The 23,926-nt window shown below is 44.7% G+C and overlaps 1 protein-coding gene across 2 annotated transcripts; it reads left to right on the top strand.

Moving 5' to 3' along the window:
• The first annotated feature begins 8,582 nt into the window (after positions 1-8,582).
• Positions 8,583-23,713, top strand: OSGIN1 (oxidative stress induced growth inhibitor 1). Of its 2 annotated transcripts, none has more exons than XM_084644962.1 (6): positions 8,583-8,652; positions 15,034-15,138; positions 19,130-19,266; positions 19,589-19,780; positions 20,129-20,220; positions 20,999-23,713. In XM_084644962.1, exons 2-6 carry the CDS (start codon positions 15,072-15,074, stop codon positions 22,014-22,016), a joined length of 1,506 nt encoding a protein of 501 aa, XP_084501088.1. In that variant the 5' UTR covers positions 8,583-8,652; positions 15,034-15,071; the 3' UTR covers positions 22,017-23,713. The 2 variants fall into 2 exon arrangements, with proteins under 2 accessions (XP_084501088.1, XP_084501087.1); XM_084644961.1 differs by having other exon boundaries at positions 8,596-8,697.
• The last annotated feature ends 213 nt before the right edge of the window (positions 23,714-23,926 follow it).

The following is a 23,926-nucleotide window of genomic DNA, read 5'->3' as shown; positions in this document are numbered from 1 at the left end:
TATCTCCTCAGATATCTCCTCAGTCAACTCCTTGAGTATTCTAGGTTGTATTTTATCAGGCCCTGATGACTTAAAGACATCTAACTGGTCTAAGTAATTTAGGCAAGCTAGATGTCAGTAATTTAGACAAGTTACACATCAAAGGCTATGGCGCTAAGAACGTTTTTATTATTTATCTGAGGGGAAGGGTGGTGCCTTTATGAATGATGGGTGGGAGGGATAATCGTTTGTGACTCTCCTCTTAGAACCAGTTGCCTAAGGCACTGTGAAAAGAAATATGTACAGTGGCTAGATAAGGCCTTGGCTGGGAGCTTGACGTAAGAGCTCACGGAATCTCAAAACAAAGGCATAATTCTTCCCTTAGATTCACTCCTGCAACTGCATAGACCTGTGAGGGGTGCACAGTTGTACTCTAGAGCAGAATTGGATCCTGTGCTTGCAAAATTCCCTTGGGCTTCTGTTACTGTAAAAGCTCCGTGACTGCGCTTGACTTTACTGGAGCTCTTACGGCTCAGTGATTCAGCACAATGGCTCACATAGCTCTGAGGTCCATCGACCGTCAGCGATAATGAGGCTACAGTCTTCTTGGAAGGATTTGACTCACTGGCTGCCTCTGGGGAGTAGATGGTGACACGGAATCTTTCACCTCTAGATCCCAGTGTCCAGACCATGTTTGTGGTAGCAAATGTTGGTCCTGTTTGACCAAAGTGAAATGAGCTGGACGTTATTGTCTTTGTGCTCTGTGCTGCACAATATACAAAAAGAGAGAATGCCTGGCCCTGAAGGCATTATATTCCTGAAGATCGATACCTAAGAAATGGTACAGAACAGGGTCCCCTGAGGTATGGATACATTTTCCAGGGACCTTAGAGAAGAAGCAGATTTTTTAGGAAGGTGTTGAATAAAGACAGTGGGGGCTAGGCAAAATTGGGATAGGAAAAGCATTTTCTAAGTTTTAGTGGTCTTCTAGTACACAATAGCCAGGTATCATGTCATGGAAGTGACATTTGGCATTTAATTTGGGCTATTGTGAATAGTCTCAGCACAGACACCAAGGACTGATGGCAACTCAACTACTCCCTCACCTTTAGTGATGATATATCCAGGTCAGGGTTAAGCCACATACGCAGGGCACTGGGGGGAGCTTGTCCTGCTGTTGCCCATGTTATGATGCAGGGACCCTTTCTTGTGGTGCAGGTAGGGGATGTCTCTGGACTATGTCCGGTTCTGCAAATCAGAATGAAGTGCACTGAGTGTTTCCAAAGTCATCAGTGTCAGGCTGCATGTTATCATTCAATAAAGGGATGCAAGCTTTTGCTTTTTAAGTTGCTAAAGCCCATAGTCATGAGCATAAATTAGCCTGTGCTATGTGTGGAGGGGAGGGGATGCATTTGGGATAACCAAACCAAAGCTTAGTATTACGTACCGCATAGAGCGGGTGTAGAACCAAGACGCTTGGGTTGATCTTTCAGAGCTTCAGATGGAACAACAGTCTCAGCTGACTGCTTTCCAGGAGTTGGTGAGAGACATGTCAGCACCAATAAGACATTTCCCTTGTCCAATAAAACATGCAGCCTTTTTATATTTATTTTTACTGGAATTAGATGAAACACTGAACCGTAAAAGCACGGTCTTTGCCTGTGGAATAGACCACTCTGGGCATGTTCCAGTAATTACATAAATGGCAGGAACATGAAGTATTAACTTGTGAAACAGGGCAGAGTGCCAGGAGAGTTTGGCATGGAAGGTTGACCTAAACCTATACCAGAGGCATAGATGGAAGCTACAAAGATGCATATAAAAGTAGAGATTCTCCCCTCCTGTCATGAATGGCATGAAGTGTAAAGAGCAGAGAGAATTCTGACAATGAAGATGATATTTTGTTATTTAGGATCAGAACATAGCAGGACCAACTCCACCTCTCACTGGCTTCAAGCACAAGGCATGCATATAATGGAGGAGAATTTGACCTGAGATTTTCATTGTTGATGCCATTGAAACCTCTAGCAACAGTAAATAGTTCGTGGGCAGGGCAGCAGATTTGTTTAGGACATTCTGCAGTTGTTCCACACATTTTTCACTGGGAGCTCTGTGCATGGACTTATACCCTGAGAAAGTATATAATTACCCTGCTGTGCCAGTCCCAAGGAATAAACTGCCCTGAGTGACCAAGGAAAGAAAACGTGAAACTGGCAGTGAACGCACTGGGGCTAGCTGAACCACTTTCTAAGAGGAGTGGTGAGGGGAAAAGGAACTACAGCCAGAGCGAAGTCTGTCCCTATTTCATCAGGCCACAGCCTTGTCAGCTGATATTAGTCCCATGGCAAGACTTCCTTGTGCACTTTGGAGAAGTTTTGCTTAGTCACTGACACAGCATGAAAAGTTTGTTTGCATGGAGCTTCCGGGCTGCGTTTAACTTTATGCCCAATATGGATGCCAGTAAGGCTAGAGTTGACCCTTGATGTGCCAAAACATGGTGCTAAAGATCACAAACTCTTATTTCACAAACAGCTTGTTCTTTAGGAAACACAAGCTCTCTAATGCCCCAGTTCTGCAATGTTGGATTCAAGTGAGCCTCTGCTAGATCATGTGCTATTCTGGATTAATTCAGGATGGCAGTAAGTCTTACATTCTGTTGTCTGTCTGGGTCTTAACTTTACTGTTAATTCATTTTTTAATATTGAACTTATTTATTTCTAATAGCAAAATTTTGAAAGAGTTGTAAGAGTAAAAAAAAAAGAAATCCTTGCAATTCACCACCTGCTTAATTACTGGACCTTCCCTTTTGGTTTCAGAAATCTGTTTCCATCTGCCACGCTGCACAGAGGCAATCTGATTCTTTAGATGCCACTAAGATTGCATGCCACATGCCTTGCAGCAATGTAAATGGAGGTAATGAATGTCTACCTGTGCAAATGGCCTACAGACTAATAGTTTGTAAAAAAATTAAGCTTTGTGCTGGAGAGAGTCTGGAGCTGAGCAAAAAGAGACTTCAGTGTACAGTTCTGGAGTGTTTGTGCCAATTCTTAGCACAAAGTGAACTGAAGCTTTGGAGTTAGAGAAATCACCTCAAAACACTGTTTGCTAGAGAATATGGAAGTCACACTGACGTTCTACACAAGATTTACATGTAAAGTTTTCCTCTGGGGCGTATTAATCTGAATCACACTCCTTACAAGATTGTCAACAATGACTAAAAATGAACAGGTGATCATAAGTGTACTTGTGGGTCAAAGGCTGCTTGACTAACTGCAGATTATGCAATTGCTTCCTCTTCTGGAACATACCAGAAGACAAAGACAGACTGCATTAGACTCAGAAAGAGATCTGTGTTCAGTTCCACCCTCCCGTTTCCCATGGGCAGAAGGCTCACAAAAAGAGGAACAGATCAGAACAAAACTTGAATGGAGTCAGTGAAATATTTATATTAGGAGACTGATAACACAAGCAAGCCAAAAATAAGCTATTTTCAATGGTCCTGCAGTGGAGGCAAATAAACGAAAAGTGACACTGTGTGCTATTGTAATATTAAGTCATTTTCCAGGGCAGGATCATTTTGTCTGCAAAAATAAAATAACGGTTGTAGATGGGAAAGAAATCCTGGATTTATTTACATGGCATGACATTAAATAAATCTGATTTTCCCTACATGTAGTAGAAATTGTGTATTGACTTCTCATCTCTCACACAGAGGATGGCCCAAGCAATCTTAGTTTTGCAGATGTGGACACGTATGATATTTCCAAATCTATTGCTTACTCAGATGGCCCAATAGCCCTGTAGTATCCTTTTGTCTCTCTCTAACAACAACAGGTATAGTATGGAGGCTCAGTTTTGATGTGTCTTTGCAATATAATATTGTGTGATTTTAAAAATAATTTAAAATATATTTTAAAAAAATTAGATATAGGGCAGCTCTGTTTTAATCATCTACCTGAACAATCTTGTTTCTTTGAGAAATTTAATTTCTCTTAGGTGATTCTGATAGAGGGATCTTTTAGGAGTAAGAAAACCCAGATTTGGAAAATACACGAAAAGGTCTTGACTATTTTACTCGTCAAAGATTTAGGATAGTTTTCATACCAGATTTATACAAAATCTCATAATTCTCACCACTCTGGAGAGAGGCAAAGGCAACCTGAAAGAGAAGTACAGAAAAATATTCACTCAGACCTAAGTATTTAGTGAGTCAGATTTCAAGAAAGATCATTTGATAGTTTTAATATTTAAAAAAATACAGTGAAACACTGGCTTCATAGTTATTAAAGCAACTGATTGTGGGTGTTTTAAACCAATGAGTTTGCAGTATATATATTCTTTTTTGATGTGGCTCTTAGGCAATCTAGAATTCTCCTCTCATGAGCTATCTTCGTCTTGCATTTTTCCTGTCCCCTTATCAGGTTTTTAAAAGCTATGAGCCTTGACTTAGCATCAGGAGTCACTCTTTATTCCCTGGATATCTTTGATCTGAAACAAATTCTTTCAGACTGCAAATAGAAAGTGCTGAATTGATCTCTAACTGAATTGTCTCCTTCATCTGGAAATCTACTGGTTTTAATTGTGAGGAGAACATTGAGTTCAGAAAAGACTCAGTTCTGCTTGCCTTACGGATGCAAGCTGTCCCGTTGACTTGAGTGAGACACTAGGATGACCAAATTTCGCAAAGGGAAAATGGGACACCGTGTGGGGCTAGCCCAAGGCTCCTCCCATGCCTCCCCACGCAGGGCTGGCCCAAGTCCCCCACTCCCTGTGGCGCTGGCCCCCTCATCAGGCTGGAGCTGGTGTCGCTGCAAGTTGCCCAAGCCTCTGCCTGCCCCCTGGCGCAAGGCTGGGGCTGGAATCACTGTTTGCTCAAGCCCTGCCTGCTCCCCGCCACACCCCTGCCTCCCACCTTGTGCAGGGCAGGTATCGCCGCTTGCCCCCACCCCCTCCCACATTCCTCTGCACCCCACTTTGACAAAAGTGGGCATTTGTCCCGTTTGTTCTTGCCAACTTGATCAGTTAGCAAGAACAAACGGGACAAATGCCCACTTTTTCCAAAAAAGTAGGGACGGCTGGGACAGGGCTTAAAAAAGGGACTGTCCTGGCCAAAAAGGGGTGTAGTGTGGTCATCCTAGTGAGACCACCCAAGGGCCAGATCTGGCAACCTTAAAGCATGTAAGAAAACTTTACTTTTAAAAGTAACTTTTAGTGACTTAATTGTTAGTTTCCACAAGGGTTGCAGGATCTTCCCGTGATTAAGGCAATCAAAATGTGGCCCCACATATTTATAGGCTGGAGAGAAAGTAGTAACATTCATCCATACACTATGAATACTGTATGAAGGAGACATTGCTTAGCAATGATGTAATTGAATTCTTGTGGCCGCAGCAAGTTGGGTAACATTACTATACAGGGAGAAGAGGTCAGAGTGGCAGTCCCAGAAATGGGAAAAGCGCCTTAAATAGCTGTTTAAAATAAATAAACTCTCTACATGAGGAATTAGCAAATCCCTTATTACTGAATAAGTAAAACAGAAATATTGAATGTGACCATAAAGAGTGAAAATCTCTGTTCAGAGTTATGTAGAAATAAATACAAACCCTAAGTTTTAAGAACCATTGAACTATGGGGAAACTCAGATTAGAGCCTAGATTTATATCTGAACTTTGTGGCTCAGATCCAGTTGGGGTTACGTGAATCAACAGGGCCTGAAAACAACCTTCCATCCTCTCAAACTTAATTCAGTCACTTTCACTAGGATTTAACTTTACTGTACTTTTATGGCAATAAGTGTCACACATGTCAAGTTAAAGAGGAAAAAAATTCTTCTGGGCCCTTGTTGGAGGGTTCGGTGTCTGAACCTAGCAATATCTCCCAGTGGCAAGAGTCCTTGGCAGTATCGCCCAGCGGCGAGAGTCTACAGCTGGTGGTAAGGGAACCCGGGCCCACCATGCTCTACCGAGGGCCCTGTGACAGGTCGGTCAGATACACAGCATGCCACCAGGGTCACTGCCTACAACTTCCTTAGTCACCTCCAAAGTTGCAACAAGGGTTGGCTCATGACCTCATGGTTGGCATTCTCACGGACAGTGATCTGGAGGCTCTTCTCCTTCACCCGTGGCCCTCTGTTCCTGGTCTCCATGGGGGCCTTTTGCAGCTGTGCAGCAGGGTCTAGTACAGGTGGTGTGGAGCACCAGCAGCCTGCTCCTGTGCTCTGTCCGCCCTGAGTGAGCTGGGCTGCTTCCTTGTGAGCGCCGCCTCCATTGTGAGCATGCCCAGTAGGTGCGGCTGGTGAGGCCTTCTTGGCTCAGAGCTGCTTGTTAACCTGTGGTTCTCCACTGTGGGACTTATACACCCCCTCACATACCCTTCCCCTAAGGCTAAGACCCAAGATTGGGTCCAGAAATTGGCATTTCTGTATATCTTTACTGGACAATGGAGTACCTGGAAGTTGTAGGGCTGCAGGGAAAGTTACCACTTCATGATCTGGGTATTGGTGTCCTTCATGGAGTTTAGCTAGTGGAAGGGAGTGTGGTCTGTGACGAGTAGGAAGGAATTCCCTAGGAGACAATAGCGAAGTGCCTCTATGGTCCATTTCACAGCCAGGGCCTCTTTCTCAATCATTGAGTAGTTCACCTCCCAAGGGAACAGCTTTCTACTCATGTAAAGGACTGGATTTTCCTCGCTTTGGCGGACTACTTCCGATGCATCTGTTTGCAAAATGAATTGTTTCGTGAAGTCGGGGTGTAAAAGAACTGGCCCCTGGATTAGCTGGCTCTTTAAGGTTCTGAAGGCCCTGTCACAGGCTTCCGTCCACTGTACCTTCCTGGGACTGGTGCTTTTCACCAGGTCAGTGAGAAGGGCAACTACTGTGGCAAATTTAGATACAAACCACCTGTAAGAGCCCACCAAGCCTAGGAAGTATCGCACCTACATTTTGGTTGATGACACTGGACAACCTGTCTGTTCTTGGACCTTGTCCACTGGGGGTGCATCTGAACCCATCCCACAGTGTATGCGAGTCACCTCTCTCTGTCCAAAGTGGCATTTGGCAGAATTTGCCTTCCTTCTCCCAGCTACCAGCGCTGGACCTGCTGGCTGCTTCCGGGGCATGTGCAACGCGGTGTCAGGACAGGCAGGAAGCCTGGCTTAGTCCCGCTGCACCACTGACCAGGAGCCGCCTGAGGTAAGCCTGCTCCCGAGCCCCTGCCCCAGCCCTGAGCCCCCCCTGAAGTCCAGACCCCCCTCCTGCACCCCAAAACCCCTCATCCCTGGCCACACCCCAGAGCCCACACCCCCAGCACAGAACCCTCACCCCCTCCTGTACCCCAATCCCCTGCCCCAGCCCAGAGCCCCCTCCCACACTCTGAACCTCTCATCTCTGGCCCCACCCCAGAGCCCTCACCCCCTCCTACACTCCAACCCCCGGCCTCAATCCGCAGCTCCCTCCCACACTCCGAATCCGTCGGCCCCAGCCTGAAGCCTCCTCCTGCACTCCAACCTACTGCTCCAGCCCTGAGCCCCCCCAAACCCAGAGCCCCCTCCTGCACTCCAAACCTCTCATCCCTGCCCCCACCCCAGATACTGCACCGCCAGCCCAGAGCCTTCACACACTCCTGCACCCCATCCTTTTGGCACAGTCCTGAAGCCCTCAAACCCAGAGCCTCCTCCTGCACCCCAAACCCCTCAGTCCCAGGCCCACCCCAGAGACCACACCCCTAGCTGGAGCCCTCACGCCCTCCCAAACGCCTGCCCCAGCCCAGTGAAAGTGAGTGAGGGTGGGGGAGAGCGAGCCACCGAGGAAGGGGGAATGTAGTGAGTGGGGCAGAGCCTTGGGGTAGGGGAGCAGCTTCAGGGAGGGGCCGGGGCTAGGGTGTTTGGTTTTGTGCAACTAGAAAGTTGGCAATCCTAATTGTAAATGGTGGTCTTGAGAGCCTTGGTCTTCACTAGATCGCACAATACCTGCATCAGTTTGGATGAAAAGTTGGACCCCTGGTCTGCCAGTATTTCACTAGGGGGCAGTGGTGTGTATGTAATATGCACTAGCCAGCTTCTTACAATAAAGTGTGGTTGAAATTCAAAATCTCAACCAGAAGGGGAGGACGTTGCAAATCCCCCTTCCCCCCATTTTTGTTGATCAGCTGTAATTACAATACTGCTGACTCTACATAGTCCTAAAAGATCCTTCAGTTTTAATGAAAGCATGCTGTGCTATCCTGCCATCCTTAATTACAGTAATTATTGCTGTGTCAGCTAGGTGTTTTAAATAAGAATAAAACTCCAAACACCACCACAATAAAACTCAGATTAATTTACACAAGACTCTTAAACTAAAAATAAAAAGGGATTAAATCTGAGTGTTGGATTCTTGTCATATGGGAGCAACAGGGGCATGGTTCCTTCCAGGCTGTTTTTCACCATATTTATTTCCTTTATACTATCAACTTAACAGCACAAAGTGACTCTGCATTGTTCGTTCATAAACAGGGTAAGTTAGGTAGTGTTGCTGACTCATGCTTATGAGCCATTTTCCTAGTCCCTCCCACCCAGGCTTCAACCCCACCTCCTTAAACTAGGAACTGGTTGCCTAGTATATTTAACAGCTGCCTTGGAGCTGGGAGCAATATACGGTCAAGATGCATGGGGTGTTCTGCTTCTCTAAAAATACAGGTACTGACACACAGACTTTCCTTCTCATCACCTTCATTTCCTGAGGTAAGAGGACTGTAGATGAATACAGAAAGCTTTATTAGCCAGGCATGAGTAGCATATTGCTTTCTAGAATGGCACAAGGGAATGCTCTTAGAAAGAAGGTGTCAGCTTAATGAACCACATAACTGGATTGTTCCTCAGTTGTGTCTATGGAATGCTTTGCATTGGAATCACAAGAATAAGACTGACAAGGAGGGTCAGCAAACTTCTGTTGCTGAGAGACAAGCTTTTGAATTTACACAGAGAAGAAATGCAAGCAGAAAGATTCTATTAAAACTTTAGAAGGATGCAGTAAAGTTTAAACTGCACTCAACTGTTGGAGTTTCAGTATTTTAAAAAAATGAATGACTGAAATCAAATGACATTACAAAAAGCTGCCTATCAAATTAACAGAGAAACAGAAAACAACTGATGGAAACTGCTGTTTGTGACAAGTTTGTGTGGCTCCTGTTACACCTGAATCTCACAGAAACACCTGCAAGCTGCTACATTATTTACAGCTGCACTGCCCTTCTTAAAATCTCTCCATGTGTTGTACTGGTCTAGTTTTATGGTTCTTACTTAAGTAAGACTCCTGTGGATGACTCTGGGAGCTTTGGTTGCATCAGGGCAGCAGAACTTGGCTCTCGCTACTAAAGTTGCTCCAGTGTATTGCTAACAGATCACTGCTCACGCACGCGCGCTCTCTCTCTCTCTCTTCTTTGGATTTTTAATTCATTTCAGTTGTATTTTCAGGGTGCACTAGAGGTCACACTGGTTTGCTTTACATGAGTGATCCCTTTAAGCCCAATGGGAGTACATGTGTAAGGAGAGCAGGATTTGGCCCTAGATGGATAAGTTAGGCACTTCTCCTAGCCAGAACATTACCTAATCAGTGAGACACATTGGTGGTAATGAGGGAGATGGATTCTGGAGCACAGTAATAATAGAACAGAAAGCACTTCCAGATTGGGGCGGGAGGTGGGTTGCAGGAAGAGGAACATTTAAGGTGGAATTCTAAATTAGAAGCCAATACTATGAACAGAATCATTGAGCTGGCTGACTTTGAATACTGGGTGTTGTGTTTTACATAAAGGAAGGTGAAAAGGAAAACAACCTAGTTTCTTCTATTTGACCAGCTTCTTCCCCCATTGCACTTCCATAGCAAGTTCAGTATAAACCCTGGGAAAACTCCCACGCAGCTTAGGCACTTGTGCAATGCTGCTGAAGGTGAGTAGGATTTGACCCGCTGTCTGGATTTCAATGGAGGGAATGAGTCCTCTCCATTCTGAGAGTGATCCAAAGATTTTATCTTTGGCTCTAATGGCATGAGAGAATTTTTCCCTCCTGTGTCTTCAGCAGTTTCTAGTCTATATTGAGCTAAATCCTGGTTTCCATTCATGCAAATGAATGGAACACATTTGCAAAGGTGTAAACTGGTGCAGAACCTGGCCCATTGGTGTTAGCTTTCTTATTATAAAACAGGTAATTACTATAAACTATACAGGTGACAGCTGTAAAGCAGGGAGGGAATACTTCTTTAATCAATAGAGCTGTGCTAGGATAAGTATTAACTTATTTTCCATCACAGTTGTTTGCATATTACTCTACACAATAAGGAAATGGTATCCAGAGGTATTTGTCGCCTAGCTTTAGCAAGATGCACAGCAATGAAATTGGCATAAGGAGGTACACTTGGTTTTTATTTTATCTGTTTTAGTGCTAGTTTTATCCAGTCTGGGTTTGGATCTAAGACATCCCCCCAGTGTAGCCAGTGGTGCTACTCTTGCCAATAACTCTGGGTATAATTCCCATGAATGTCTCCTTCCTTTTACATATCAAAAGCCATAGAAGGGGGAATTGACTTATCGTGGGCAGTCCACAGCTCCTGGGCCTCTGCTGTAGGGGTGGATGACAGCAGAGCAGAACAGCTAGAGGCCAAGGCAACCTGCTACTGATGAAGGCAGAACTACACAGCTGGTTCTGGCCCATCTTGCCCCACCCACGTCCCCTAAAAGAAGCACTTATGCTGCTGCTGAGACTGCTGCTAGATATTATCTTACGCTGTGCTGCCAGTGGCTGGTTCATGGTCCATTGCCCATCTGCAGGCAGCATGCGGCCATTTTATCAGCAGTGTTTCTGCAGAGTGTTGGAGAAATACACACGGCTGTCTTTTAGGGACTTTGTATCCCTCCTCTTCCCCTGCTTAATCTAAACAAATTCTAGTCTGAAGGTGCATGGTTAGCTCTGCTAGGAAACCTAACACGGACCTGTATGTTGCGTGGAACAGCCACGGAGTCAGAGCTCCTGCCATTCTTCAGGTGGGCACTACCCAGGTAAAGTGCATTATAATTTATGCTGCCTGAGAGACTATCCTGCTGTATAGAATGGCAGTTCCAACTCCCTGGTCTCACACAGCCACCCCAACTGCTTAGAGCTGAACTCCTGCAATTGCATCTGGGGAGGGGGGAGAGATGTGGCTGTATAGCAGGGAGTTTACCATGTGCCTGTTTCTGATTAGCTCTGGCACATGGCTGGAATGCCTTATCCTTCAGCAGCAGGTAAAGTAGTTGTGAGTGGGAGGGTTGTAACCTGTCTGCATATAGTTTAGTGCTTTTTGTCAAGGCTACAATATGAGACTCTGCCTAGAAGCTGCACAGATAGACGTGAAAAGGAGGGATCAAGAAAGGAAGCGATTTAAAGGCAGAGTGGGAGGGAAGATGCGTCCAGTTAGACAGAAAGTCTCCACAGTTAGATTCCAGGGAAAGTTACTGTTAATTTAGTTTAGAAATTCACCATGCCACAGTCTGTGTATTGGTGCTGCTCAGATCCTAGTATGCCCAGAGGCAACACCAGCTGTCCTGCAATAGTTAAAGTTACAAGTGTGTTTTTCTATGACAGTGCTCTATTTATAGAGGACTTAGAACCTGGTTATAAAAACAGGCCCTGGGCTGATAAAAGTCTGAGACTTTACACTTATGTTCCATGATTACTATAGTTAGAACAAGTGATGAGCTGGAGCCGGTTCACGCGAACCGGTTATTAAATTTTGAAACCGGTTTAGAACCGGTTGTTAAAGGGGTTCAGCAAACTCTGGCCTGCAGGCCACATGCAGCCCGCAGGACTGTCTTGTCCGTCCTGCCTGAGCTCTTGGCTGGGGAGGCTCCCCTGAGAATTTCTACTCGCCTGGCAGCCCTGCGGTCCTTCAGCTTCTGGCAGCTCAGCACTGGTTCGAACCCCTCGTGTTTTTTTTTTTTTTTTTTTTTTTTGCAAATGCGAAATAACACAATTAAATTTGAAAACCTAAGTATAAAAAGGAAAAACTCGCCTTGCAGCAGTGGCTACTGTGGTTCCTGTCCTGCAGGGGTGGGTCTGGCTTCCCACTCTGGCCACCGCAACCTGGTGGCAGAGCGAGCAAGCTGCCCCACACATAAGTGCTGGAACTAGTGGGGCTAGGGGTGCTACTGCACCCCCAATTTGAACTAGTAATAACTCACATACATGGTTTCCGCCTCCCCCCCCCCACCCACCCCCGGTAAAAATTGTTCCAACGCCATCTGTCCCATGAGGCTGGCCCCAGCTCCCTGCTTTGGGCATTGTGACTGGGCACATGGGATTGAAGCATTGCTCAGGTTTGGCCTGGTTGCCCCTCCGTCATGACGAGGCTGGGTCAAACCTGTGCAACACTGGGACCCCGTGTGGCAGGAAGCTGGGCCCAGCCATATGGGATGGGAGCAGCAGGAGCCATCTCTGTGGGGTGAATGCATGGCAGGCTCACTCTGCAATCTCCCCCCCACCCCCCCCAGGGGCTCCCACCTCTCCAGGGGCGGGACTCAACACTCCCTCCACCCCCAGCAAATACAAAATAAAAAGAAATCCCCCCCTCCCCATTATAAAAAAAAAAATACAGAAGAATTTCACAGGCTCAAACTAGCTGAGCCTTTCCACAGGATCATCTGGTTCACCATTTAAATGCTTCATGCTTAACACTCACACACATTTAGTAGGCCATGATCAAATGTTACTTAATGTCACAATAAATCATTTCATTTCTTTCACCCATAAATTAATAACAGTTAAAGGCCAATAGATATCATTAGAGTTTTGATGCAGAAATATAGATATCTATGTGCTAATTCCTAATGACCAGGTAAGCATGGACTCTTTGGCATCACTCATTTCCAGGTGGTGGAATGCTGTCAAAAGAAACGGTACAAAGCAAAAAGTAGCCAGGACTTGATTCCAGAAGATCCATGATGCTTTTGTTTGTTCAGATGGGAGATGTTACTGGCTAAAACTGCATGTTTGTCTATTTTTTTTTCCCTTGCATGAAAACACTGGCTATTTTGTGAACACCACCCACCAGTGTAACCTTCTTCAAAAAGTTAGTGAAATGCCTACTTTTTGACTTTACCAGTGCCAAAGCTGTCTTGCTTCTTGCCATTGGTCTATCTACCTATTGCATTTAATAACTGGTTTTTGATGCCCAGAAGTAAGATACTAACTTCCCTTCATCTTTCATGCAACATGGCTGAAATTCACTTTTGTGCAGATTTTCACCAGAAAGACTATACACAATGTACATAGGCCTTGCACTTTCTCTCTGCTCAGGGGTGAATTTTACCCTTTTGGAATAGTTACCATCTTCTGTTCCACAGCTGGCTACATTTCAGAGGCAAGTTACTCCAACACACAGAATATGTGAGAATTAGCAACATGAATTGAGATCCTGCCAGAGGAAAGGCAGTAGGTAAAAGACTAATTGCAGTTCATTTATGGCAAAGGGATATATTGTACAGTACAGGAGTATCAGCGTCTCAAAGACTATATTCAGAACCTGATTACTAGATTTTTTTTTTTTTTTTTTTGAACTTCAAGGTAAAATTTGTGTGGCTTCTCATGCAATCTGCTGGCAATTTAGTAGATTCTTGCATTAAGTAGTGAAGTACACTTCAGTTTAACTGAACTGCTGCACAGTTGGATGACATTTGTGGTGAGAGGATTATGTCAAACATTATGACCTGCCAAGCTTGTTTGGGAATGTATAGCACACTTACCAAAGATCTTTCTACACTCAATGAAAAGACGAGAATGCCCTGCTGAGCCAAGTCATTCCATTCAACGGATTCTGATAGGCTTTCAAAATTATGACCGTGTTAATTTAATTTCATTTTCTGGAGGCTAGCTGAAGATTTCTATTGAGAATGTTTGTCTAGACTTAGTAACAACAGAGAATTCGTAACCCTTTCTGGACTCAGTGGATTAGCAGCACTGAAAGTACAGATGACTAATACAAATTCATTCAAACAACTTTGGAATTATTTATTTACGGTGGGAAAGTCACTGCAGCCTCAAGATAGCAGTGAGTTAGGTGTGGCTAGCTTGCACTTAGTGTACATGCCTGGTCACTGTGCTGCTGAATTAAAATTGACAAGGGACAGGACAGGTAAGGGTTTACCAACCCGTCTCACTCCTATTTTCCTACTCAGTTGCTAGGAGATTGGATGATAGGTTTGTTATTTGTCACTGGATGGCTTAACAAGCTCTGATTCAGAACTGTACATATACATGGGATCTCAGTGTTGTTAAGGACCTATGTCAGATTAACAGATGGACATAAATAGTTTGTCACTCCATGAATGTGGCAGTAACACCTCTCATTGCAAGAGAACAAGGATATTGCTTTTAAAAGAACTTGTTAACAACTGCACCCAGTGGTTTAGTGCTTTAGCAGTTCAAATTACTCAAACCTTTAGCAACGTGATGGGGCATTTTTTTTTTTGAAAATGATGCCAACAGCTTTCAAGTCTTCAAGCAGAAGTTTAGACTCAGATGCAAACTCCAACGCTCCATGAATGTGCAAATTTCTCTAAAAAGACAAATGTCACAAGAACCTCCTTGAAGAAATATGTTGGGTTAGCACAAACAGCTTGGAAAATTACCAAATGGCCCTTAAAGTCACTGTAACAAGAACTTAGCCCATGATATGTAGTGTTCATAGGAGAAGGGAAAATCTTCCCATGACCCATCTGCAACGTTCCCTGTTGTTTGAGTCCTTGGCCTGTCTTGAGTAGAGGCTGGCAGTTGTGTCATGTGGACCAAAAATGTCCATGAAGGACTAAAATAAGGACATCTTTTTTTGTTTAAGGTCAAATCCTAATTATGCCATAGGTTTCCAATACAAAATTTACACCTATACTGTATGGGAGCTGAAATTGAACTCCATTGTATGTAAAATGAGTGATAATATTTTAGATCAGCTGCTACCGAGGGCTATGAAGAGGAGAGAGTATTTGTTGTTTTTTTTTTTTTTTTTAATAAAAAAAAAGAGTTAATGGTTGCGCTTTTTTGTCATTACAGGTAGATTTTTCTGGTCCTGAATCCTTTCAGATGTGAAGATGTATCCAGTGTTGAACAAAGTCCCAAACAAAAGTTATTCCAAACCACTTCCCATTGTTGTTATAGGTAAGTAATATTTTGGCAATGTAATCTGTGTTCTCCAGTGCGGTAGTCTTACTAAGACCTATTATATCTGACATCCTCATGCATTGTTCCAAAAGCTGTAATTAAATCTAGAAATGTTCTGGGAATGATATCCCCTCAGTTTTTGCTACAGTCAAGAAAGGATAATTTGGCTTAAGAAAATAAGAATATCAATGATCATTTATTACTGTTTTAAAACAGAATTGTCTGACCTTTAGGACATTCAGTTGAGCCTGTTTGTTTGTCTCATGGGTGTTTTGGAGCGGTTTGAAATTATTGTGTTGTGACTTTCACCTGGCAAGGAGTCAACTAGTGTTTAATTTTGTGACGTTTAGTGTTTGTTGAGTGTATGTGTTTAGGGCAGGAGTGAGCAAACTTTTTGGCCTGAGGGCCGCATCGAGTTTCTGAAATTGTATGGAGGGCCGGTTAGGGGAGGCTGTGCCTCCCCAAACAGCCAGGCATTGCCCAGCCTCCACCCCCTATTCGACCCCTCCGCCCTGCTTCTTGCCCCCTGACGGGCCCCCGCGACCCCTACGCCATCCACCCCACTGCTGCTCTCTGTCCCCTGACCGCCCCCAGAGCCCCTGCCCTATCCAACCTCCCCTCTCCTTCCTGACTGTCCCCTGTGACCCCTGCCCCATCCAACCACCCCTTCTCCCTGATCGCCCCTGGACCCACCGCCCCTAACTGCCCACTGCTGCCCCATCCAACCCCCCTCTCCTTCTTGACTGCCCCCCCCCGCTCCCATTCAACCCCTTTGTTCCTCACCCTCTGATTGCCCTGACCCCTAGCCCCTGAGCACCCTCCCCCCTTACCGCGCTGCCTGGAGCACTGGGTCAGGCCAGGCTCTGTAGCTGCACTGCCCCGCCCCAGGAGCTCAGAGCCCCACTGCCCAGAGCCTGGCGCTGTGAGCTGAGGCTGAGGGGAAGGGGGAACGGGGGGGAGGGGCTGGGGGCGAGCCTCCCAGGCCAGGAGCTCCGGCTGGGCAGGACGGTCCTGCGGGCCGGATGTGGCCCGCGGGTCGTAGTTTGCCCACCTCTGGTTTAGGGTCTGATCCAAAGCTACTGAAGTCTCTGAGACTCTTTACATGGAGATCGATGGGGTTTGGTTCAGGATTACACAGTGAAAAATGTGTAGTAGTTTAATTTTTAAAACAGCTGTTTGTAGGAATGCAAAAGTTATGCTTCTCTTCACAGTTTTAGAAAGCCAGTTAGTTTGATGTTTGGTGAGTGAATCAGGAACAGGAACTTCTTGTTTGCAAATGCCCTCTTGAGGTTAGTTAGACACGCTCACTCTCATATCAGATGTGTCACTGACGTGATAAGCTATGACCAAGCAGAGGCTTCTCTGGCATAAAGGAGTCCTTCCCTTTTCACTCAAGCTTGTGCTTAGGTGCCTTGCTAAATTAAGACATGAGCCCCATTGACTTTCCTGGGAGTCAGTGCTTCAATGCTTTGCTAGTGCTGGGCTTGTTACATGCCCACCATCTAAACCAGGGCGAAATTCTCCCCAGTGGAGTGAGCCCGTACAAGGTTTATGCACCACAAAAGTTCCACTTAATCCTTTGTATAGTAGTTTTGTGAGGTGGACACTTGTCCCAGGGGGCTGAATCCTGAGAGGCATTCTTAGACAGACAATTGAGAAGCTTGTTTTTCTTGGGATGGGATTGGTAAATTCTTGGTACTACCTTTTTAAAAGGGTCCAATTCCAAAACAAGTTTAACTTAAAGACCACTCTGAGTGTTACCAGTGCAGAGATTTCGCCCCCTGCACGGGAGAAGGGAGGCTCTGGTTTTTTGAGCAGCTCCAGGAACATTGCCAGCTGGAGATTGCTGGAGAGTACTCCAGGGGTTGTCTATACTGGCTCTGTGACAGCTGAGAGCTCCCTCGTGCCAGGGCAGTCAGTTGATCAGATCCAGCTGCTGTCTGGTTCCTTGTGCCATTGAAGTGGCATGAAGGGACACAAAGGCAGGAGTGTATCTGGCCTACTTTATGGGACTTAAAGATTCATATTTATAAATGCAGCTTTGTCCATAACTCTGCCTCATGTAACCAGATGTTTAAATACTGGACAGGAACTCTGATGTAACCCCAACAACAAAAGAGCAAGTTAAGGATGACTTATATCCTGGTTCTGTTTCAAGTTAATTATTGGGGTTTTATTTCCATCATTATTTACACTTGGCTTTTTCTCTAATCTAAGTGAGAACAGTGTTAGGAATAGAATTGAGAAGTGGCCTTTGCTCCCTGCAGTTCATTGCTCCCAGAGCAGGGATTATGTCCACAATGCTATGAAAGTGCACACAGAATGTTACAGGCTGCTGAGTCACCCTGACTGGTTTTCTGACACTGCATTATGTAATGGTGGTTAGTCATATACTAAAGAGCAACAAAGCTTTGAGCTGTAGAGGCTGACAGCTAGTTATATAGACACTGTAAAATATTAAACATATTGGAAAACAGCCACGTGAAAACTTTCCACACACTACTCCACTGTACACTGACATAGAGTATGTATATTTGCTTCTGAAGCCAGTTGTTGGGTGGTCAGTAGGAAAATTTTAGCCATCCAGCTATTTGTTCAAAGTGTCATATTTTGAGGAGTGGTGGTGGTGGGGGAGGGAGAGCTCTTTGCCCAACCTCCAGCTCACTGCCTCCTTCCAGTGAATAGAAGGAGAGAGAACAAAGACAGGAGAGAACTAAACCTATAGGGCTGATTGGAGACCTACTGTAATCAATAGCAACTCCATTAGCTTCAGTTAAATCAATCAGTCAACAGGTTAGAGAGCGTCCAAATTTAAGGTGAGAAATTTGGCCAGTTTCAGAACAGGGTCTTCTGCAGAATCAGTGACCAGTATCCCAGTGACTAGAGAATTGGCATATGAGACATTGTGTGCCCACCCCCTGCTCTACATATCTTCTGTCACATAGTGGTAACTGGGAAGAGTCCAGGTCTGAATTCCTTGGCCCTATGAGGTAATACCTTGAAGTGAGCAATAAAGATCCTACATCTCTTCCTAATAACCTACTTGCTTCAAAATGACTGTAGACAGTGGCGTTGAGCAGTAGGCACCAAGGACTTGATCCTGCTGTCTGATGTACGGCAGCACCATCTCAGATATTCGCTATCCCACGTGAATGCACATCATAGCAGTGTCTGATTTTTCCTTCAAGATTATGAAGTGATGCAAGTTGCATTTAGGCAGGAAAGAATGAAGCCTTAACTCTTCTGGGGTTTGAGCCCCCCCCCCTTATCCATATACAAATCACTCTGACTCAGGTCAGCAAGCACTCAAGACGTGGGAATTAGGACCCTGCTAGGGGGTGGGTCAGAGCCGGAGTCCAGCTGTGGCTTGGGTCCTGTCGTTTTACAGTGTGGACTAGGGTCAAGCTGTAGACCTGAGTCAGAAGCACAGCTGTGATCTGGGTGCAGCAATTGTAAACCCAGGTTTACAATGCAGTGTGAGTGCTCAAACACAGGCTTGGAAACAGAGTCCACAAGTGTGGGTCCCACAGCTCTGGGTGTAGTGTGCAGTGTGTGGATGTACCCTCAAAGTCCAAGAGCAGGTTTAATTCCTGAACATCATCCTTTGAAAAATGCAGCTCTCTTCCGAGCCTGCTATTTTGCCAGTGTTTGACAAAACCCCAGCTTATTAGTGTCAGTAGCACTAAGAGGTCCCAACTGGGATCAGGGTTCCAGGGTGCTAGGCTTTGTACGTAGACCTTGTAAGAAACAGCCCCTGCCCTGAACAGCTTATAATACAAATAGATATGACAGACAAAAAGGGAAACAGAGAAGTGAAGTGATTTCCCCAAGGCCATGCAGCAGAACCATGGTTGACTTGAGACTAGAACCCAGTTCTTCTGAGTCAAAATCTATCCACTGGACCATACTGCATATCTGGTAAGATGCTTTAAAAGGACTATTGTTCCAACCACAGTGATGCAATATTAATTTAATTGTGTTTGTTCAGGGAATGGTCCTTCAGGAATTTGCCTTTCCTACCTGCTGTCTGGTTATATCCCTTACATCAAAAGGGGCTCTGTTCATCCTCATCCTATTCTACAGAGGAAACTAGAGGAAACACCAGAAGTCTCCATTATAGACCAGGTTTGTATCAAATGAATTTGCCTTTTACCAGGAAGAAGTAGATGGAACACATCACCACCATCATATGCCCAGAGCATGCTGGCAACAGAAGCCTTAAGCATGGGTTAATTTGTTTCCCAAATCATGACGGTATATAGGGCCAGCACAAGGGCTATGCGCTGCTCAAATCATCCAGACCGGGCTTATGTGCCATATCGGACTTATTCTGACTAAGAGACGTTCAGCTCTACTGAGCACCTAATGATATTACATTACTGCTGCATTTTGAGGTGATCTCATGTGTTCTATGATGCAGGCTCTAAGTATCTGCCTTGTCTTTTAGGATCTGGAGTACCTGTCTGAAGGTTTGGAGGGACGATCCCAGAGCCCCGTGGCTCTTCTTTTTGACACTCTGCTGCGTCCTGATACAGACTTTGGTGGAACTGCAGAATCTGTCCTCACTTGGTGGCACAAGACCAACAGAGCCATTCCCCATCTGGTCCTTGGCAGAAACCCTCCTGGGGGTGCCTGGCATGTATGTAGACATGAATGCTTAACTTTATGAAATATGTATGACACAATAGTCAGTATCATGATTAAAGATGTAAAGGGTTGAACAAGCTAATCAGCCAGACAACCAGGATCCAGCAGGGCTCTGCTTTTACACCCACCAAAAAGTGAGCTGGTTTGAATGTGCAGGAGAGATTTGCCCTCCCAGCCTACTACTGCCGTTTGTTCCATTCAAACATCTGGATCAGCCGAGGTCCCTTGGTGACACTAAAGTTTGATTTACTGGAACTTAACAGAACTGTGTTCCTGTTCCATTAGTGCTTATTTCCTTTCATTTTCAGTTGCTTAACTCATTCGGTGTTTGTTCTTGCAGTTTATTGAGGGATCTACGATCACTTTGAGCCAAGGGGAATGGATGGGACTTCCAGACCTTCAGCTCAAAGACTGGATGAGGAAAAAGAGGAGGTGAGGAGACTGATGTGACATTGCCCAAATAGCCAAAGGATTTTTGGGCAAATAAGTAATCTGGTATGAAGTCCAGCTGGCTATCTATTATGGCCAGTTTCAGTGAGTCGAAGAAATCCCCAAGAAAAATCTATTTGGTACTCAGTGCTGGTGGTATAAATTCAGAGTAACTCCATGGACCGCAGACCAGTTAGTTCTGAATGTACACTGGGGTAACAGATCAGCATGTGGCCAGCAGTTACATTTAAAAATCTGAATTAATAGGTGTGGAAACCATAATTTTGGGATAGTGTAGCCCATTTATATATTGTCCCACATTTACAAGTATTCTAATCAGACAGATGTATAGTGGGACAAAGTACAGTGTAATCATTCAGATGTTAGATTGCAAATACTTAGGCTACTTTTGCTATTGTTAGAATGTACATGCTATAAACCTAGGTCTGGAAAAGCTCACGAGAAAAAAATAAATTGGAAGTGATAGGGAGGGTAGTAAAGGGGTAAATATGTTGCTAAAGTTTTTGTGGGGTTTTCATATCCAACTGTATTGCCTCTTCCAATTATTCCTGATAGTGAGCCCAACTGTTCAGACTTGTGTATTAGGAGTAATTCCACTGAAATCAATTGGATTGCTCTGGGGTAAAACTAGCAAGGAAGAGAATGCAGGCCCAGTTTCTCCATTAGTGCCAGGATAGATAGCCCTTCAGTACATGCAACTGAGGAGGGAGAAGCCTCTGAATTTCACTGTTCAACCATCATTTATAATATCCTGTTACAGGGGCCTCAGGAATAACAGAGCCACAGCAGAAGACATTGCTCAGTATTACCAACATTATGTGGCAAAGAAAGGGCTGCAGAAGAACTTTATCTGTGGGAGTGTTGTGACATCTGTGAGGAAAGTGAGCCCAGATGTAAGCTCCAGCTATGCACAGCAGGATTCTGAGGGGAACAGTGACTCCTTCTGGGATTTCCCCGAGAAAGAGAAGGAAGATGACCAGATTGCTAGTGGAAATCTTTTCCAGGTGGATGGATTCATCAAAAACATTAATGGTGGTCAGCAACCCTTCTCCATCTATGCAGAGAATGTGGTTTTAGCCACTGGAACATATGACAGTCCAACCAACCTTGGAGTTAATGGAGAGAACCTTCCTTTTGTCCATCACAAACTCTCTGCCCTTGAAGAAGCAGTGAAGAACAAGAAGGTTAGCATGACATCAGATCCAGTCTTGATTGTAGGTGCCGGGCTGACAGCTGCTGATGCAATTCTCTTTGCTCACCATTGCAACATCCCAGTGATACACGCCTTTCGCAGAAGGGTCAACGATCCAGGTCTCATCTTCAATCAGCTCCCCAAAATGATGTATCCAGAGTACCACAAAGTCCACCAGATGATGAAAGAACAGTCAGTTGCTTGTCCCGGGCCATATGAATGTTATATCAGCCTTCCTGAACATCATGTCCTGTCCTTCAGAGAGGACAAGAAGTGTGTCTTCCAGGATAAGAGCGGTCACCAGAAAATCTTTAACATTTCTATGGCTTTTGTTCTCATTGGCTCAAACCCCAACCTCTCCTTCCTACCAAATAATGGCATTGACTTGGCAATTGACAGTGAGCAGCCAGTCAACTCCAAGAGGAACCCTATCGACATTGACCCATTCACCTACCAATGTGTTCAGGAGAAAGGGCTTTATGCTGTGGGGCCATTAGCTGGGGACAACTTTGTGCGTTTTGTGCAGGGAGGGGCTCTGGCTGTTGCCAGCTCTCTGTTAAAAAAAGCAAACAAAAATCCTCCTTAACAAACAAACTGCCCTAAGCCAAAAGCGTTCAAACAGGTGATTCCTATTCTCTTTGAGAAGTAAGGCATTTGACATGTGCACTTTCCCCTGCGGTACTCTCCAGGGCAGTTCAGAGTGACCAAACTCTCAGTGGGTTCATTTGGGAATGATAAGTCAGCAAGTACATGGTTTGGGATTTAGATCTCAATGTTGCCAACATTTCTGCCTTGCTAAAAGGTCGAATTCAGGTGCAACCAAGGGAATAGCCCCATCCCTGCAGAGCTTTGCACTAAGGGAATGGGGAACTTGCATCCTAGCTTCGAATAGCTGGGGGCAAAGCCGCAATCACTTCACCATATAAATGTCTTGCAGGCTGCAGCTGGTTGAAAAGAGTTCTCATCCTTTAACTATTTTCTTGGTGGCCATATTGGCAAGCCCTGTGTTTAGTTAGTCCTTTTCAAATGTTACTGGGTAAATACAGGCAATACTACACAACACACAGTTGTTGCTGTTTCATGCGCTTATGTGGCACAGCTCTACGCTGTTCTTGCGATGCAAAAGTCCATTGAAAGCTGTGCTGCAAGTGTTCTGTGCACCTAAACCAGAATTCTGCCATTAGAAATGGTCACAAAAGCGTTGCCTGAAGGGCTGCTGTAGCAGTCCTCTTCTCCTGCAAGGAGCACCACCGCCATGTTCTGTGTGTCCTATCTTTGGATGCAGCACACTTGCGTATCTGTCTCTTTTTTGGAAGACTCCTTTTCAAATAATGGTACAAACGTACTCCTGTTGAGTGCACAATCTTTAAAGAGCTAGAAGGCAGAATGATCGAGTGTAACAGTGCTGCATTCTTAGAGACCTCTTTAGGGACACCAAAACCAAAGTATAAAGAGGAATTATCCTTGGTTGGTGGGAACTGATTAATACTCCAAATTCATCCTGCTCAGTGGAATTGAATGTTTGTTTTTTCTTTGGGAAGCTTTACATTACATATTGTAGTATGGATTCCCAATATAGGATTATTTCAGGAAACGGGTTCTGTAAATCAAAAATGGCATTCCACAAATTGTTCTTGAAAGAGAAGAATTGCACAATTGCTTTTAGTTGTTAAATTGCTTTAGTCTATTTACTTCATTATGAAAAATTCAAATATAGAAGAGATCCTAGATTAATACTGGAAGAAAACATTCACTATAGATTTCTGGATAACTGTGTAACAAGATCTACCTGCATTTGAACAATGGCCCTGATCCTGCAAGGCCCCTGTATATGAACTTCAATGGGAGTTCCACATGGAGAACACAGTAGTCTCTCTGCATATAAGGCCTGAGTCTGCTCCGCTTAGTGGGGCAAAACTGCCGTTGACACAGCAAGATGGGCCGAATGAGGCCCAAAGAGGCCACTTTACTGTGTGTGGAAGTTGATGTGCGCAATCCTTTCACGTAGCTGCTGACCTGGAATAGTCAGGCACTTCACTAAGTGCATACAATGCCAGCAAGTCTTTCAGAAACTTTCCGCACACAGAGAAAATGTTAGTTTGTAACTGCCTGGTCCCAGAAGTTTTTAAGCAAGGCAGGTGTAAGGAACACATCTGGCCTTTGTGTTGCTGCTGTGTCTTAGCAATGTTGTACAGCACTCTGGAAACTAACTGTTTTTGTATTTTCTAAGTTAGCTGTATTAATTTTATATGTGGAACAAGTTTAAATAAAATTTAAAACTTATTCCAGGTGAATTCATTTATTTGAGCTGTAGCTGAATCAGTGACCAAGGTGGCATCACCTATAAGTCAGGAGTTATGCAAACCATTCATCACAAGGATTACTGGTAGGGTCCAGGAAATTACTAAAGAGGATTTACAAACTACAAATAATTAAAAGGGAAGCACTGCTCTTGATGATTTGACTTCGAGTCTCCCTTGGTCAGATGAGATGAAA

This window comes from Lepidochelys olivacea (assembly GCF_965140295.1).
Source record: "Lepidochelys olivacea isolate rLepOli2 genome assembly, chromosome: 12".
NCBI classification, from domain to species: domain Eukaryota; kingdom Metazoa; phylum Chordata; order Testudines; family Cheloniidae; genus Lepidochelys; species Lepidochelys olivacea.
Note: the sequence above shows the minus strand (reverse complement) of the source record. Positions and strands in the feature narration are given on the sequence as shown.